The sequence below is a fragment of the Halichoeres trimaculatus genome, unplaced genomic scaffold (assembly GCF_033239565.1).
Source record: "Halichoeres trimaculatus isolate MK-OKI-2021-1 unplaced genomic scaffold, fHalTri1.1 fHalTri1_scaffold_16, whole genome shotgun sequence".
Lineage (NCBI taxonomy): Eukaryota > Metazoa > Chordata > Actinopteri > Labriformes > Labridae > Halichoeres > Halichoeres trimaculatus.
In genome coordinates, this window is record NW_027437194.1 from 25,155,786 (window position 1) to 25,173,425 (window position 17,640).

The 17,640-nt window shown below is 38.7% G+C and overlaps 3 protein-coding genes across 3 annotated transcripts in view; 1 reads left to right on the top strand and 2 right to left on the bottom strand.

Moving 5' to 3' along the window:
- Window positions 1-8,213, bottom strand: part of ass1 (argininosuccinate synthase 1) — a 35,790-nt gene extending 27,577 nt beyond the window's left edge. The window contains exons 1-6 of the mRNA XM_074690429.1: window positions 8,050-8,213; window positions 5,650-5,784; window positions 4,518-4,586; window positions 2,885-3,073; window positions 937-993; window positions 789-863 (exon numbers count right to left, since the gene is read on the bottom strand). Of these exons, the coding sequence (XP_074546530.1) occupies window positions 789-863; window positions 937-993; window positions 2,885-3,073; window positions 4,518-4,586; window positions 5,650-5,751 (492 nt within the window). The 5' untranslated portion in view covers window positions 5,752-5,784; window positions 8,050-8,213. The remainder of the gene's footprint in view (window positions 1-788; window positions 864-936; window positions 994-2,884; window positions 3,074-4,517; window positions 4,587-5,649; window positions 5,785-8,049) is intronic.
- A 2,899-nt stretch (window positions 8,214-11,112) lies between these two features.
- On the bottom strand, window positions 11,113-13,762 carry LOC141805553 (uncharacterized). Its single transcript, XM_074690661.1, has 6 exons — window positions 13,442-13,762; window positions 13,185-13,299; window positions 12,549-12,661; window positions 12,265-12,364; window positions 11,933-12,054; window positions 11,113-11,837 (listed from the first exon to the last, which is right to left on the bottom strand). Exons 1-6 carry the CDS (start codon window positions 13,530-13,532, stop codon window positions 11,734-11,736), a joined length of 645 nt encoding a protein of 214 aa, XP_074546762.1. The 5' UTR covers window positions 13,533-13,762; the 3' UTR covers window positions 11,113-11,733.
- Window positions 13,763-15,430: 1,668 nt separating this feature from the next.
- On the top strand, window positions 15,431-17,415 carry rpl28 (ribosomal protein L28). The gene is made up of 4 exons (XM_074690595.1): window positions 15,431-15,587; window positions 16,619-16,742; window positions 16,974-17,092; window positions 17,279-17,415. The coding sequence occupies exons 1-4, from the start codon at window positions 15,507-15,509 to the stop codon at window positions 17,366-17,368; spliced, it is 414 nt and encodes a 137-aa protein (XP_074546696.1). The 5' UTR covers window positions 15,431-15,506; the 3' UTR covers window positions 17,369-17,415.
- The last annotated feature ends 225 nt before the right edge of the window (window positions 17,416-17,640 follow it).

The following is a 17,640-nucleotide window of genomic DNA, read 5'->3' on the forward strand; positions in this document are numbered from 1 at the left end:
TCATTGGTTGGTGGGTTTTTATTTATGTTTTAATCTACAATCTGCTCTGAATACAGTTTCTTCACAGGATTCATAAAGCAGAAATTTACAGTAGAAACATGGGTACTCTGTTAGGAGAAAAAAAAAAAGGAGTAAACCACCAAAGGGAGATTATACACTCTACAGATGACAAAAAGTAGGTTGGGACATGTTGGCTTTGTGCCATGTAAAGAAAACTTTTTAACTTCCACACCACTGCTCCAGTGTGGCTTGAAGTGTTTATCTCTTAGAGGACAGTGGCAGCCTTCACTTTTAAGTTCCCCTTTTTACCTATTCAACGACGGTTTCACAAGAAGAGAAAGTTATTTCTGAATATCTATTTTGAAGCGAGTCTTTCTCCTCACTGAAACCGCTGAAGACAGTGACAACTATGTAGCGTAAAATTAAAGTGAAAAGCAGCTTCAGTGTAAAACAGTTTAGTTTCGTGGAACCTCAATGTCCATGTCCTGCCATAACTTTTTATTTAGGAATAAATTTGATATATTTACAAGGGAGGGGAATAACTTCACCTTCTTCCTGTGTAATTTCTGTTTAAGTCTATTTGGTGTGTTGCATCAATTTTTACATAGATGAGGAAATAAAGAAATGTGAACCCTTTCAGGATGAACTTTCTTAGATTAAAAAAAGGAAAATGTGGGAGTTGTTGTCAAGTATAGGTTATGATGCTCTGACTTTTTCTGGTCGAGTTTTCTTGAGACAGATCAAATTGGGCCGAAAGTAAGAATAATGAAAGTCAGTCAGTGAGTTACCTGTGCATACTCCATCAGGTCAGACCTCCCCTTGAAGCGGTTGTAGAACTCTGGGATCCTCCATGGGGCAATGATCTGAACACAACCAGCGAGACTTAGACCCTTGAATACATTCTGTTACCGCCCTACAGTGAATCAGCAAACTTACCTTAACTTCAGGGTAGAGAGCATAGCATGTGAGCTCAAAACGGATCTGGTCATTGCCCTGAGAAAAAAAAACAACAGAAAAAAATTCAGCTCTCCAAATGGCTTCCTGTGTAGGTTTGACTGGTTAGTGTCTCTGATAAAAATAAAATAAATTGCTTCATGGAATTATAGAGCTATTACACAAGCCTGTTAAGGTAAGCCTTAAACTGGATGTTGTTTATCAGCAGCTTAACTGGCTACTGCTCAAACATCGTATCGATATCAAGATTCTTCTCCTCACTCTAAGGCTGTCCATCGCTCCTCCATACCTCTGTGAATTACTGCACATACACACACACACCAGCTTTCTCAGGTCCTCATCCTCTAGCTGCTCCACTCTCTACCTCTTCAGCCCACTCCCATCCGACATCCATCACAATGAATCTCCTCCTCTATTCAAATCCCATCTCAGACACATCTTTTTAAATTTGCATGATTACCCTGATCCTCATTCATCAAACCTCTGCACATATTGGTTTAACACACTGTAAATCTGTCTGATTAATTGACCGATTTTGTTCTTGCTCTGTTCTTTGTTTTTTTAACTCTTCTTTGTAAGGTGACCTGAGTGTTTTACAAGGCGCCTGTAAATAAAACACATCATAATTATCATATGTATGGGTCTCAGTAATGTGGATGGGAATCATCTTCATGGCACTTATGAATAAATTATTTTTTTATTGGTCAGATATCTCTCAATTTTTGGGGCAGCTGTGGTTCAGTGGGTTATCTCAGAGGTCAGAGGTTAGTAGTAGGTAGTGCAGCAACCTCTGCCATCAGTTAGTGAATGTGGTGTGAACAGGTGAGGTGACTGGCAGTATAAAAACACTTTGAGCACTTACCATTTCAGTTTTCAAATAAAGTTTTGCATTTCTGTGAAACATGTTGACAATGCCAAAGGCGCCAGTCACTCTCTTAACATCTTTTGTTGGAATGAAGTCTTCAGAAATGATACTTAAATTCAGGGAATTTTTGTTTTTAAGATTAAATCAAGTTCCTGCACTACAGAAATAAAAAAATCTTTCATATTCCACTTTACAAAATTAAACTTGAGCAAACATGGATTTATGATGCATTATGTGTCTCCACCTGCTGGCAAAATAGGAACACTGCATGAAAATACTTTATTTATTCCCAAGGGGAAATTCAGGAAATAAAAAAAAAAAAATAGTAAAATGATAAAAAAAATAATAAAATATAAGCAAGGAATAATTACAAACTTGTTGATAACTAATTTTCCACCTTTGCTACAATCATACTGGAGTTTCAGACCTGTAGCTCCTCCCTCCGATAGGTTGTATCTTCTAGATTACTTCCTAACATATCTCCGATTCACACGCTGGACAAAACAGATTATCACATAAATGATCATTTCTGATTTTATGAGTAACATTAGAACACAAAGCAGATTTGGATAAAAGCAGTTTGTCATCAGGGAGCACAGATTTCCTACACATGTATCTGTCTACAGACTTTGATAAGATAACAATATATCTAATATTTACTGCTGTTGCCCATGTTCATCAGAGGAGCCTCTGGCAGGCCTCCAGGCCACTTTAACATATTTGCATTTTACTTTGAACTGCAGTGACTCATTATGTTCTACCTCAGAGCAGTTAACATCTGTTTCAGACTCACAGGAAGCATCAGTTTGCTTTCCATGAATGTACGGTTGAAACAAGAAATAAAATTAGTCTAGAGGAGTTTTGTGGCTTAAGGGTAAGACGGTTTCTGACTCGCTGTTAAAGTTTTGTTTAGAGTTAATGTTCAACTCTGCAAACACGTGGCCTAAATCCACATGTCAGACTCAGATTGTGACTCTCTCCTTTTGGTTTGTTTTGAGGTGAGTTGATGAGTATTTTATTTCCTCTTTCCTCAGTATGTACTCTCCTGCTCGGTGTCATATTTACCTTTCCTGTGGCACCATGGGAGACAAAATTGGCCCCCTCCTTGCGTGCGATCTCGACCTGGCGACGGGCGATGCAGGGTCGCGCCACAGCAGTACCCAGCAGGTATCGGTCCTCATAAACAGCGTTGGCTTGGACTGCAGGCCAGATGAAGTCCTTCACAAACTCTGCACGCAGGTCTTCGATGTAAACCTGCATAAAAACCAAGAACAGGAATTAGAATTAACTCTTTGACTGTTTCACCTTAGGGTTGTTTGGAAATATCTAATGAAATATTCATGATACCCTTTTCCTCCTTTGAGAGGAAATAAATGCTGATTGTTTGCTGCAAAGGAGCTTTGTCTGTAACTATGTGATGTGAATGCAGAGACCTTTGTTCACTCATGAATCAGAGTCAAAGAGCCACTTATTTCCAGCCGTTTAAGCAGGCTGTGGCTTTGTGCTTGCAGAGGCTTGAAACTCGCCTTTGGGAAGGATAATGATTTATGTTTTTGGGACCAGCAGTTTGCAAACATTGTAACTTTAAAGAAAAGGACTGGTCTTTAGCCTCTTAAATGTCACTGCAGTTGCATGAACACTTTTTGCTTTGGGACAGAATTCATGTCAATCCCAGAGTCAGGATGGGCAACAACTTCAGTAGAAGAAGTACACCTATTAAGATCCCAATATCAGTAATATGGATGTCTCTTTTTTTCTGTGCTCTGCTAAATTATTTGCACATTTTCTCTTGCAAAAATGGTTCAAAAAGTCTGAAGAAAGTGATTTTTAAATTCTTCACAGTGGACACAAGGATTATTTTAAATCAGTTATACATTCAAGTTTTATTTTCACTTTATTTTAAGTTATCATTTTCTTTGTTTCTAAGTATGACTGACAATTAAACCAGTTCACAAATAACTGTTTTGTGCTAAAAAAAAAAAAAAAAGAAGCAATAAGAAGTCACTGAAATACTGGATTTTTAGATTACTGCAGTGGACTCAGATTGGCTCCACTCCATCAGGTATATCTCTGGCAAATGTAAAGTCAGCTCTTTCAAAAGAAATATCTACTGACTTGGAGTGCAAAAGTTAAGAATGTGACAACAGAAAAGTCAATGATGGTTAAAGGTTGTTGCTGCCTTTAAGCTCTTTCCCTCTCCTCCATATTCCTGTCATCTGCATACCAAAGGCTTCAAATGCCAACATGGAGTTTTACATGACAGAAAAGCTGGTTAGGAACATGCTTAAAGTGCTGATGAGTCTTTGGAAAAAAAATGTTTTTTCCCCTGTGTGGGTGCAATGATGAGAGGTGTCAGTATAATGATGATAGATAGAAAAAATAATCAAGAGGACAGGAAAGACATAAATAAGTCATGATATCAGAGAGTTTGGTGTTCCTATGAATAGTAATGAGGTCATTCATAAATGAATAAAGTGATGCCTGAAGTCTCTGAATGCAGAAATAAAAAGTGAAACTGTCTTTCTACTGAATTGAAGTGGAATCAAGAACCTTGTGCGTTAAATAACGGAAAACCCTGACCAGGTGTTACTTCCCTTCTGATTTGCAAGCTGTGACGCACTTTCTGGCATTTAGACATCTTTATGTGTGGTTGAAAGTGAAACCAGTTAAGCCCTGCATCTGTATTCATGTATCCTACCTTTTTCGCTCCAAGGCTTTCTGCCTTTTTCCGGGCGGCTTCAAAATCTTCATCTTGCCCGATGTTTGCCTGGAGAAACACAGAGATTTAGTTTAAATCAGACACAGGTTTATTGGCATAACAATAATATATATCAACATCTATTGGAACTTAGTTGGTGTAACACACAAGCCCTCTGCATATGAACAGGCTCGTGACTGTGCAGCTCTTAATTTCAACAGTCCATCATCTCAGAAATCAAATCACGTCTGCTGAAGAGACGCAACATCCTGCCTCACAGAGAAGACAGCGTGAGCACATCCTCAGGGCTTGAAGAGGCTGAATGATCTCCACTTGTATTCCAATCAAGGGAACAGGGGTGAGTCACATCATAACGATGTTAACGTTGAAGCATTTCTGATAATGTTTCTCGTAACAGCTGGTAAAGAAATCAGCAGCAGAAACACTGACATTTGCTTTTGTAAGATTCATAATCAGATTTTTCTGATTATTCACACAACACGTTAAAGAAAGTCTTAATTAGAGCTTCATCTTGTGTTGATATTGCAGCTGCCCATCGTGTTTTCCTTTACCTTCTGGCAAAAAACAATTTGTATCTATCAAAACCTCTTCACTGCTGCACAACACATTCCTGCAGATGATACGTGCAATTACTTCTATGTAATTATCCTGCCTGATAGCACATGGATCTACATTTCTGAGAGGATAAACATAAATTCACACAAAGGATTAGTGCTCGGTATCCGTCTCCTGCTTTCTCTGGAGAGCAGAGTCCACAAACATATGAAGGGGCCTCACCTAGCGTGCCACCCCTGTGAACTATCCCCCATCCCCCCACTCTGACCTGCAGAACCAGTGAATGAAAAGTTAGACAACAGAAAAATCTGCATGCTGTGCAGTTCAAAACTGCCACAAGGCAGAAAGTAAATCCAGTCAGATTTACGCTGGCATTATATCAGTGAATCCTGGGTGCAGGAGCTCGCTGCTTCTATAGCCCACAGAGGTGACTGTCAGTGAATGTATGGAAAGAGCCGCAGCTGTCCATAGGTTAAGACACATTCCAAGCAAAAGCAACTGGCAGGAAGCACAAACTCTGACAACTGTTAAAGTCACACTTGTCTGAGAAACTTACCAAGTATGCAATGACATCGTAGCCCTGCTCTTTCAGCCAGACCAGAATACAGGACGTGTCAAGTCCACCACTGTAGGCAAGAACCACTGTACCTTTAGACATGATGAGGGCCACTCAGTGTGATAGGCAGAGAAACTGTGGAGAAGCAGTGGAAAAAGACAGAGGGAAGGCAAATATATCAGTTACTAGCTGAGCAGGGAGCAACGTCAATAAACCTGGAGTAAAAACAAACATGTGGCAACATCTGTTCTGTGTTTATGGGGTTACATACAAAACATCACAGATCACAAAAGGGCTCGGAGATGAGTCATGAAACTTTTTTTTAATACACACAACTTCTGAACATATTACAGTAGAAATTTTCACATATTTGTGCTTTTAGCCTTTTTTGCGATTCCAGTTTTATTGCAAGCGGTTGAAAGACAAACAACTTGACACCGTTGCCTTGGGCTCCAGGAACCTGTAAAGGAATCTTTCGTCTGGAGGCTTAAACCTTGAACTGGGTCTCTAAAAATGATCAACGAGTGTGGTTTAAGGGCTTTGCAGTGGGTTAAATTTTATCAGGTGGGGAACAACGGAGCAGCTTCTAGTAGCAGGGTTAAAAATAACCAATCACATTCACTCCAGTTACTTTACTTCAGCAGATTTTTTGTGTACTTGTACTTTTTTGAGTAGGTGTTTTTACTTGTGCTTGAATATTCTTTGTAGGAAGTTTTGTACTTCACTTCATTTTACATTGCATCAAGTTAAGTGATCAGGTGAACCAACACAGAAGTTTAGAAGAAGACACTGCTCATGCTGAAACCACGACAAATACTATCAAATAGCTTGACACCTTCAGGTCAATGCCAGTTTAGAGAAACATATATCTGATAAAGCTAACACCTCTTTCCAACCACAGTCAGCTTAACGGTGAGCTACAACCTGATTCTGACCAGAACAAGCCGTCCTGCAATCCGGACACTCTTAAAACAGTAGGCTGTGACTCAATATGGGGAGCGCCTATAAAGTACAAAATAAAAACAAAGAGGAAACTCAAATATTCAGGAACTTCAACCTAATTTTTTTTCCCTCACATTAAAGCTCTCCTGTTGGTTAGACTTCAACTATCAGCACAGGAAGAGATGTTCTGACTACATTTGGAGCTCATATCTTACTGACATTTTTCAACCCCCTCACTCCACACCCCCTGATTTCAAAAGAAGTACTTAAGAATATCTGGAAAAGATGGTGTTTTACTGGATGAAGACTTGATTTCCCATGAGCTCTATCAACCACTGTCATAGATGTGCATTTGTTTTGGAGAGCAGATCTTTTTAACTTACTTTTCGTTGTTTAAGACAACTCATCCCATGATGCGAAGTGACATGGCAATGTATTTATTTGAGGTTACCTGGCACTGTTGGTTGAAACATGACATCAATCAAACTTTGTAAACTCAGTTTGTAGTTTAGTGTTTAGAGGCTGAGCAGACTGTTTAGTGTTTCTTACAGCTCCCTGTTTCATAGGGACTTTGCTATAAATGGACAGGTCAGATAGTCCAGGGATAATGAGAAAAACATTTAGAACTAACATATTTTGGCACTGATGAGCTTAACTTGAATCATGGTTTATAAACGGGCTATTTCAAGATCACTTATAAATTCATCATGGGGCTTTAATAAGGGCAGAAGTAGATTTTAAAGAAATGACTTTTCACTTTTACTTCAGTAGACTTTTTTTGCAGACTGGAAAACTTCAACACAAGTAAAATTTCAAACTGTACTATACACAAAGAGAATTTCACTTTATAGTCTGTAATTCACATTCAGCTGTCAATGTTAGAGGAATGTTTCATCAGATGAAACGTATTTCCGTTTGACCTGTTACAGTGGAGGTTGATGAAATCTTCAGGTGATGTCCACACACATACTGATTCAAGCTTTCTGGTGACTCATGTTTCTAGTAAATTAGAGGGCGGAACGGCGAGATGATAAAGCCTTCCCTGTAATAATGGTTGTTTGGCGCGAGGATGGGAAAAATCTCCACGTGGCTAACAAAAGATGCGCGTTAGGAGCTTCTAACAGTAAGGGTCTGTCAGCACGCGCAATTTTTATTTAATTGATTCAAACTACAGTGGTCAGCTGTTTTTTAACCGTCACAGCTGACTCTTTAACCTTGTTTTAGGATAAGTATATCATACAATTGAACCCAAGATGTGGTTTTAATTGTTGTAAACAAACACAGTGTTTTGACAGGGTTGGCTGGTTGCCCCTTCTTGGCTACAGCTAACGTAACGTATGTCACGCACATGAAACCCGTGGTCGCTGCCACCGTAACCTCAACATCAAAGCTTTACCCGAGGCTCAAAATCAAAACATTAAATGAAGATATGATCTGATGCAGGTGTGCCGTGCTTACCTCAGAGTTGTTTTCTGTAACAGAGCAGTAAGATGAACAGAAGCTGGCAGCGTAACCAGGCTGTGCGGAGAGAGCTGGCTGTGGCGTAGACTGTGGCTCTCTGCCGGCTGCAGTCTGACTGGTTAGACCCGGATTGCGTCATCTACTACACCCCTTCATTCATTCATCCATTCAGTCAAATCTGAAAAATGTTATAAAGGCTGATGAAAGATTGACCTGACTTGCATTGAGCAAAGTGTGGGAAGCAACGCACAAAGAGTGTGAGTCAAATTATCTGAATATTGTTTCCAACATTTCATCAGGTCAGGATCCTTTTTATGGGTTCAAGCATGGGCGTTGTTAGACCGTTTTTTAGGGGTGCTGAAGCCCCTCCAAATCTTTAGGGCCCCCCAAAATGTTGTATTGTTTTGTAGTATAGTAAATATATAGTGTCATTTAAACACATGTGTAAACTTACTGCATAGAATAACAATGTACAAGTCAGGTTGATTAATGTATTACAACAGTACACTAATATTTTAATCTAGGGGTGATTCTTATTAACCTCCTGTTACCTGGAAAAAGAAGTCAAAGTCATGATTATAAAAACACTTGCATTCATTAAACATCTAAACAGCTCATTCCATTTTTCCATTTTCTTCAATATTGTGTGATGTAAAACACAAATTATTTAGTATGAGTGTTGTGAATATACATGTCGTGTTAGCATTGTAAAGTGAATGACAGGTTTAAGAGTAGGTTTAAACACCTAAATCCCCCCTGGGTTCAAGCAGTATCATGGCATTGGAAAGTTATACTTATTTAAAGTGCTGTTATTACAAGTAAGTCTAAATCCAGCCTGACGTGAACTCTATAACTTTCCGAAGAAAACAAATGGGTGAGAAAGAACTTAAAGTGAAACACTGTTTTACAGGGTTAATAGTGAAGTCAATACTATTCAAAACTAACCTGATCATGAGTAAATCAAAAGTGCTGCTGAAGGGAATCATGACACTTGCAAATGAAAAAGAGTCAACTTTGGAAACTATCTTGAATTTTCTCATGTGTCAGTGTCAGGTGTCATATTTTGGACTAAACATAGGCCTACTTTGGACAATGTTTTTTTTTTTTTTTTTTTTTTGGGGGGGTGGGGGTGGGGGGGTGGGGTTGTTTAACCACATACATGAAGAGACATTTCAGCTCCTTGTGACATTCTCATAAGTTGAATTACTGCTGGGAGCAAAATTTGTCAGAGCAGATAGCATATCGGATTATTTATAGTCAAAATTGTACATCTAACGCTAACAGCTGACTTATTCAAATCACTGAGAGTTTCATCATGGTGATTTTGGTCTCAAGAGGAAGTGTACACCTGGCCACAGCAGGCCTTTGTGGTTATTAATTTGCATATAACACTAGGCACAACGTAACTTTTTCATTTAACCATGAAGATTATTTGCTCTTGCGTGTTTGCTTCATGGTGTAGCCTATTAAATGAGATGGCAGAACTGACCACCACTTAAAACACTTTTTGCAGTTTGGCGTTTTCCCCAATTCAGAAAGGGTTTCAGTCTAAAATTGATGCAAACAAAACGCCTTCCCTAGAAGGTCTATTCAATGGAAGTGACACAAAGCGGTATAAACTATGCATTTCCGATCATTTCTCATCACATCTCAGTCCCACAAATGGGAATTTATCGGTTTTAATCTGTATGCCATCACAACAGGACGCTTTTCTATCTGTGCGCGCTCCCGCGAGGTACGTGCAGTTCCCGGAGTGGACGCAATTCTTGGCAGAACACTCCCAACCTCAGAGTTTTAATGTTGCGTCTCGCGCACTCACGTCTTTGTAATATTGCGTCAGCGTGTTATCAAGAACGGATATGCACACGTGTTGTGAAATAGGATACATACTGATAATAAATGAACAGAAATGAATTAAAAACTTGTGATTTCAACAAATATTCACTGAGGCAGAGAGAGACACGGAGGTTAGCGCTCATAACATCCTTAATGGCAACGACCAGGTCTCTTGAAACAGCTTGACATAGCCTACTAAAAACTGTAATATTCCAGACATGGGACTGACATGAACAAAATGACATAATATATTTTTCAAACTGTTGTTAAAATTTGAATAACTCATGACTCTATTAAATAAGTGTAAACTTGTTTTGTTTTTCATATGTAGCATCAGACTAACAAGTGAATGATGACACTTAAAATCTTTGATAGTATGTTTGACATACATTACAGAAGTAATGGACATTGTCATGTCATAGAAATTATTCCCCTGTATAGAGACAGTTTGATGACAAATTGTTGGAATAATAAAACAAATGTATTTCTCCTTGGAGAAGAAAAGAGAAATGAATGAACACATAAAAATGTCACCGAAATCTTTCACCGCTGCAACCCTACTACCAGAATAAGCTGACAACACGAGTGACCTGCCATCCTGAGCAATATAAAATGATTACATACTGAACAAAAAAGGCATTAACTTTAAAAGAGCTCATAGATTGAAAGTAACTTCCTGAAAGATTGAGCAACACAACTCATCAGAACGAGCTACCTGAGAGACAGATCTGCCTGGTTGAAGGAGTCACCTGACAGGATGAGCAGTTTGAGGATGACCACATACATCCTCATTTCCACTAACTATGAATCTCAATGTCCCTTTAAACTTTTTAACTGATGATTTGTGTCTGAGTCCCTGTACTCTCACATCTCATAAATTCCTCTAGATCTTTGCTGTTGCTGACAACCTGCTGCTGTGGACCTCTGTAACTTACTTAGTGCCACAAAGGTCTGTACTCATGGTGGGTTAAGATGAGATCAGACTACCCATCTTATCTTGACATTAGGTCTTTGGTAAAAGTATAGAATTAACCATTAATTTGACATATTAATGTGTTTGGAAACTGTCTTGAGATAACATTTGTTGTGTGTTAGTGCTGACTAAAATCAATCAATCAACAAAATAAACAACCTGAATATTGATCTTCCTTTAAGAATGAGCCACCTCTCTAAAAGTGCAACATAACAAAATTTAACATCTCACAAAAAGTGCTGAATTACCTCACACATTCAGCCGTCTGATAGGGAGGCGCTTCCTATCTCAGTCAACATAATGAGCTACTCATTTGTTTGTCCAAAGCTTTAAACGGTTCATAGTCTGTCTGAGGTGTGGTGATAACCAATGTGCAAGGTTTGTTTGGCTTAATGTTGAAATCTGTTCATTGAGTTACACATTTTGGAAACTTCTCTGAAAACCTAGCATGTACAAAAACACACAATCTGAGAAATCTGTTACAGATTGTTGGCAGCACTGGTATAAGCAACTTGTTTTTAACATCTAATAAGTTGAATCCTGAGCTAAATATTTTATGAAGCAACAATAACTCTGGAGCTAAAGCTAGAAATAGAGCATATTTAATTTCACCAAACATTTTTTGTATAAAACTTTCACTTTGAGACAGGAGCATGCCATGTTGACTCTTATATTAACAGAGGGTCTACTTAAACTTAGACCATCAACAGGAGGCTCTAAAACAAAAATAGTAGGTTTAAAAAAAGTGTCATCTCTTGAAATGATGCATTACCTACTTTTTCTTGTTTTTCATTATATTCATCAGTCATTCATGTTAGTCTCTGTGTAAAATGTTGTTTTCCTTTTTCTGATGAAGTACAGACAGTCCAGTTCTACGTGTCCAGTGCTGATTGTGCCCTCTGAACGGCCTCCTCCAGCATTGTGTGGTCTTTGAGCAGCTGTTGGAGGGAAGCTGGCTCTATCTCTAGTAGCATACCTGCAGAAGATTAAAACTGGATGTTATATTCACAAGATGCACACACAGTCAGTCTCCATCAAGGGTTTAAAAATCAACCATAGACAAGCAGACACCTGTAATATCATTTGCATGAAGAGGATCCAGCTGCTCCACCAGCGAGAAGAGCTTCTCTCCCAGCCTGTCTGAGTCATCGACGTCTGACGAGTCGCTGATGTCTGTCTCCTCTTCTTTCTGCCTGGAGGGAGGAAACAGGAGTGTTATTTTAAACAAAATGCTGGGTAATACCTGAAAAATAAGTATTGATCCTTTTTTTTAAAGAAAACAGTTGACGCACTCATCAGACTTAGGGAGATGTGTGACATGTCTATGACTTCAAAAGGATGCACTTCCTTCAGGGAAGGGACAGAAAATCTAAGCCAACAAGACAGACTCATAAATCACTTACTCCTGAAGTGTCTTTAATGCAGAGTTCACCTGCTCCTCCAGCAGTTTTCGATCTGAAAGAAGGTGTAAAACTGCCTCTTGATGCTGCTCTAGAAGCATTCCTGTCAATGAACAGAAAACGTTCATTTTAAAACAACACATCTTTTACAAATTTATTTTCAGATCTGGGCTAACAAGTATAAATCTAAAGTCATGCTGGGCTGAGTGCAAATGTTTTCATTTCAGCTGCTTCATATAGGTCTTATTCTGTTGTATAACAATGAGGTGAGTCCCGAGGTGGCTTACCCGTGATTTTCTGCGAGTGGCCGGTATTGTAAACATCTACCAGCTCAAACAGCTGTTCTCCCAGAGAGTCAGAGGACGTAGACACATCATCCTCGTCTTTACTCGTTATCTTGCTGCATAGAGGTGCAGTCACATTAGAACACAAAAAACATAGGGGTTTTGCCCAAACAAGCTTGGCACAGTTTCAATTTTTAAGAATCTGACATGCACGTTAAGATAAAACAACAAATTTTTCTCCTCAAAGAAGCCCAACCTGCTTGTAAAGAGCTGTTAAACTTTCTTTGAACATTACATTATTTGAGTTTTTTTTCCACAGAGTTGGAAACAAATGAACAGATAAGCACACATGACTGTTTTTGTGCGTCTAACAAACTGGAAAAGGCAAAAAAAATCACTTAAAAACAAAAATACAAAATAAAAGGTAAATTAAAGAAAGTAAAAAAAAAAAAATCATTAACAGGGTTAGTGTGAAACAGAGTATTATTGTGTTGTGCATTGACACTCTTAAGCTGCATGTGGATGGTAAACCAGATTTTAATAACTGACCAAAATACATCCTGTCTCATCTTCAAATCCACAAAGTTTGAGAGCTTTCCATTGAAGATGACTCAAGTAAGAAACCAGGTCTGGATTTACCTTGTCTCCCTTGTTAGCTGCAGGGCTCTGAAAGCTTTGTCTACAGCTGTGTTCAGCATGGCTTCATCCAGCAGGATCTGACTCAGGACAGGACATGGCAGCTCCAGCAACATGCCTGCAGCACAAATGCAGACTTTGGCTTATATGTGTGCTTTAAAAGTCACTGTGGTGAGTTTTATTTTCCTCAGAGGGGAAATATGAGTCTTTGTGATGAAAATTATCAACGAATCATAATGGTACCATCTAGGCGACCTTACCTGTGAGTTTTCCAGCGTTTTCTTTGTGTTTAGGGTAAATCAGAGCGTACAGCTGTTCTCCATATGTCTCCAAATCTTCTTCTTCATCCATAATTAAGCTCCCAAATTACTATACAATGCTACGCTGCACAATAACTGCATTAAGAGAAGTTTTACCGATGATTTTAGGCCCTGTCAGCCTCTTGGTTTACAGCCCCAACGTGTTTGGGGAACATTCATACATTGAAATTTAATTGAAGCCCATTGTTAATAGTTAAAACAGCTGTTATAAATCAATAAGTATTTTGACGGATACCTGTAAACACGAGGCGCGATTTTATTACGTTTTAGTTACGTGTCGGTCGCAAACGATCCGACTCTTAGAGCCATTTCTTGGTAGTACTAGACTGGAACTTTTTTTTTTCATTTTTACCCTTTTTTTTTTTTCTTTTTTTTTCTTCTTTTTATTGTTCAAGTCACATGTTATCGGTCCACATGAAGCAGAATGGTTAGAGAATTTGCTACAGACATACAGCACACTAAGCACACAAACAAGAGGGAGGGAAACAAGAGCAAGAGTCATGGGCAGACACCAATAATCTGACAAAAGTAATGACAGCAGGTATTACACACATGTTCACAAAACAGGAAAGATACTTCACAGGGAAGAATAAGGATAGACCCCCTCAAAGGTGGGGCTGTTCAATTTTCTTTGTGTCGTATTGAATGTGGTCTTTTTTGTATGTTTTCAGTGTTAAGAGAATAGAATAGAATAGAATAGAATAGAATAGAATAGAATAGAATAGAATAGAATATCCTTTATTGGTCCACCCTTGGGGGAAAATTTTTTTGTCACAGAAGCCCAATAAAAAAATTGCAGTAATGCAATAACAATAAAATACAATACGATAATGGAATATGAAATAAGAAATTTGAAGAAATAAAAAGAAATATAAGAAATGTTGAAAAGTAGAAAAATATTACGAGTTACTATCTACATATTTATAGTGCAGGTAGATTTAAGTGCATAAATAATGGGCATTTTGATATAGCATATGCTTTTTATATTAGTAATTTGCTGTAATTTATTTCATTTTACATTGTTTTGTCAATAAATTAATTAAGGCAATAAAAAAAGTCCCAGGAGCCACTTGAGAACTGAAAGAGCAAATTCTTTTTTAGTGAGCCGAGCGAAAAGAACCGCCTCTCTCAAAAGAGCCAAAAGAACCGCCTCTCTCAAAAGAGCCAACACTCTCGTCACTACGTCGTAAAATAATGACGCCGGGAGCGATGAGGCTGTGTTCTTCCGCTATAATCACAGATAACTAGTCCTGGGTAAAGACTTTTAACTAATTATCTAAAACAAAAATGGCATGTATTACTTTCGATATGTTAAGAAGATTTCAAAACTTGTTTTTTTTTATGAAGAAAAAAAGTCGGGTAAATCTGAGCTCTAGCTCATTTACAAAAAGTGGCATTGAGTGCGCATTGATCCTTGATACAGGCTCAGTAAAGCGGTTTCCGCTCTCTCTCTTCCTTTTCCAGCGCTAACAGGTAACGTGGTCGCTTCGGCTGCTGTTAGCCGGTCACTAAATTATATTTTTTCTTCATTCTACGCGTGTATGTCCACTCAAAGTCAAATATGAGTTATATTTAAAGTTGTATAAGCCCATGCTACATCGAATGTCCTTCAATAATCTATAAATGTAAAGATATTAGTGAGCAGGTCGCCCAGCTTAGGCCTCATCGTGCTGCTTAGCTAAAAGGCTAACTGTAGCCAGCTGCTTCAGTGTGAAGACAACAGTGTGTTTATGAAACGGGAGCTTGAAACAAGATGTTATGTTATTTCAATTTGTTGGCAGTTAACATTTCCACCACGTGGTCGCGAGTCCTATTAAAAGCCAAACTCTAGGAAATAGGTGTTTCTTTTGAAGTCTACGGCCATTGTAAAGGAGGCAACTTTACCGACGCCCGTCAGTCTTAAATATAGCTGCAGCTTCTGGTCTGACCGTATTTATAATGATTTGCACTTCCATCTTTAATGTTATTTCAGTAACACGTGGTTCTGTTTTCTCCCAGGTTCATCATGTCGTCCCATTTGCAGTGGATGGTCATCAGAGACTGCTCCAGCTTCCTCATCAAGAGGAACGGACAGACCTACAGCACTGTGAGTACTCCACCTGGTCCTCTGCTGCTCCAGACCTAAACACTGAACGATCCAAGCTACTTCAGAAGTATGAGGTGGATAAATTACAAATAGGATGTTTCATTTAGTCTTTGAAGTTGTCAGTGGTCATGTCATCATTAGATTAGACATTTTAGCCACTGCATGGGTTTTGATGCTGATAGCATTAGAGACGGCCAATTAGTGCTGCTGGCAAACTGTTGATATGGAAAGCTGACCCTGTAACAAACAAGGACAGAAAATTGTTCATTTGTTTCATTCATCTTCTAAAACAAATTGTGCCAGGCGACATGAATAAAGAATTGTGTCGTCGTTTTTGGTTTTAAAGAGGCTTTTGCTTAAGGCATTGGTTATGACAACTAAGGTAATCAAATGCCTCCTCAGGAATAATCCAACTTGTTACATTTGCACTTTCTGTAAATGATAGTCCTGAATTAGACAATCATAAATGCAAAATGCTTGGCAAATTCAAAATGAATTTTTTTTGATCTGTTGAATGATTTTAAAACCTAAAAACTTCCAAACAGAAGACACCACTCCTTTACAGTTTGCTTGTCATTGGTCACTTTATTTGATTCCTAGTTTTCTGTGCACCTTAGTCCCTCCCATCTGTTGAGGAGAGCTGACGCCCTCAAGCTACACCCAGAATGCATTTGTTGATTGTAACCTGATAATTAGGAATATTTGTAGTGATGTAGTTGCAGTTACTGACAAATGACCATGTGTCAAACAAGAAAAGTAAACAGTGTTGATGGGAACATGCAGCCATGCATTTATTTTCTCCGTTCTCCCTCAGTAATCAGTCATTTCCACTTTCTTTCTTTCTTTCTTTTTTTTTTGTTTTTTTTTTAGAAAAGCCATTTACCACTGGTAGCTTGCTGGTTTTAGGTTTTATTATTAAATAACACAGGATTTAACTTTGTCTGCTCCAGGCTCCAGTGAAAATAAGTTGGTAATCAAGTCTTTGAGCTGTGTGGTGCAGTTGTTTAATTTCTGTCTGGTGTGTGTTACAGGAGCCCAACAACCTGAAGTCCAGGAACTCTTTCCGCTTCAATGGTCTGGTGCACAAGAAGACTGTAGGTGTTCAGCCAGCAGCTGACGGCAAGGGAGTCGTTGTGGTGCTGAAGAAGCGTTCAGGTAACTGCTCCCTGTGACTGTGATAAAAGTGATCTGCAGTGGAGTTCACTGTGTTGTACATTGTGTGTTTACAGAAGGCCGAATATGAAGTGATACAGCTTTAAGGAACATTAGCATCAGTTTTTCAGCTAGCATTTCGTCTGATCTGTCAGATAATTGTTTGGTTGTTTGGGGATATTTGAAGCTGATGAAGTTACAATACTAAATGTTTTGTCTCGTTTTGGTGCACAGGCCAGAACAAACCTGCTACTTCCTATGAGAAGATCACCATCAATAAGAACTCCCGCGCCACCCTCAACAGCGTGAGGCACATCATCAGCAAGAACAAGTACAGGAAGGACCTGCGCATGGTGAGCTCAGTCTGTGGTACTACAGGGGCAGATTTTTATTAAGAGACCTCTTCACCACATAACTTACTTAGTTTCATACTGGTTAAGTGCTTCTCCTTGTAAGACAGTTAATGATTATCTTGTTGTACAAATGCTTTTTATGGTTTTTGTATTACAGAACATTAAATGAATCTTTGTTATTTTCAGGCTGCCCTGCGACGTGCCAGTGCCATTCTGAAGAGCCAGAAGCCTGTTGTGGTTAAGAAGAAGCGCACCAGGGCAGCTAAGACTGCATAAACTGATATTAATGATCAATAAAAGCTTCTTGTTTAGAGAAAAAACAACACTACCTTCTTCTGAGTCATTATTTATCCAGAGGGTTGCATTTTTGGTTTCCACAAATCACTCTTTGTTTTCCAAAAATAAAGATGCAAAGCCCTGTAACTAATTCAGTGGTTACAAACTAAACAGGTTCACACTGATTAGCTAGAGACGCTTTATTTGATAAGTAGTAACTTGCATCTTTTGCTCTGCGTATTTGAAATATGAAGGAAAATCCTTTAAAACCC

What these genes read in the sequence shown, in the direction of transcription:
- rpl28 (XM_074690595.1), top strand. Translation starts at nt 15,507, where the DNA reads ATGTCGTCCCATTTGCAGTGGATGGTCATCAGAGACTGCTCCAGCTTC. An exon ending in ACGGACAGACCTACAGCACT is followed by an intron (nt 15,588 to 16,618) that starts GTGAGTACTCCA and finishes TGTGTGTTACAG; the next exon opens with GAGCCCAACAACCTGAAGTC. An exon ending in ACAGGAAGGACCTGCGCATG is followed by an intron (nt 17,093 to 17,278) that starts GTGAGCTCAGTC and finishes TGTTATTTTCAG; the next exon opens with GCTGCCCTGCGACGTGCCAG.
- LOC141805553 (XM_074690661.1), bottom strand. Translation starts at nt 13,532, where the DNA reads ATGGATGAAGAAGAAGATTTGGAGACATATGGAGAACAGCTGTACGCT. An exon ending in AAACGCTGGAAAACTCACAG is followed by an intron (nt 13,300 to 13,441) that starts GTAAGGTCGCCT and finishes TTTGTGCTGCAG; the next exon opens with GCATGTTGCTGGAGCTGCCA. An exon ending in TCATGCAAATGATATTACAG is followed by an intron (nt 11,838 to 11,932) that starts GTGTCTGCTTGT and finishes AATCTTCTGCAG; the next exon opens with GTATGCTACTAGAGATAGAG.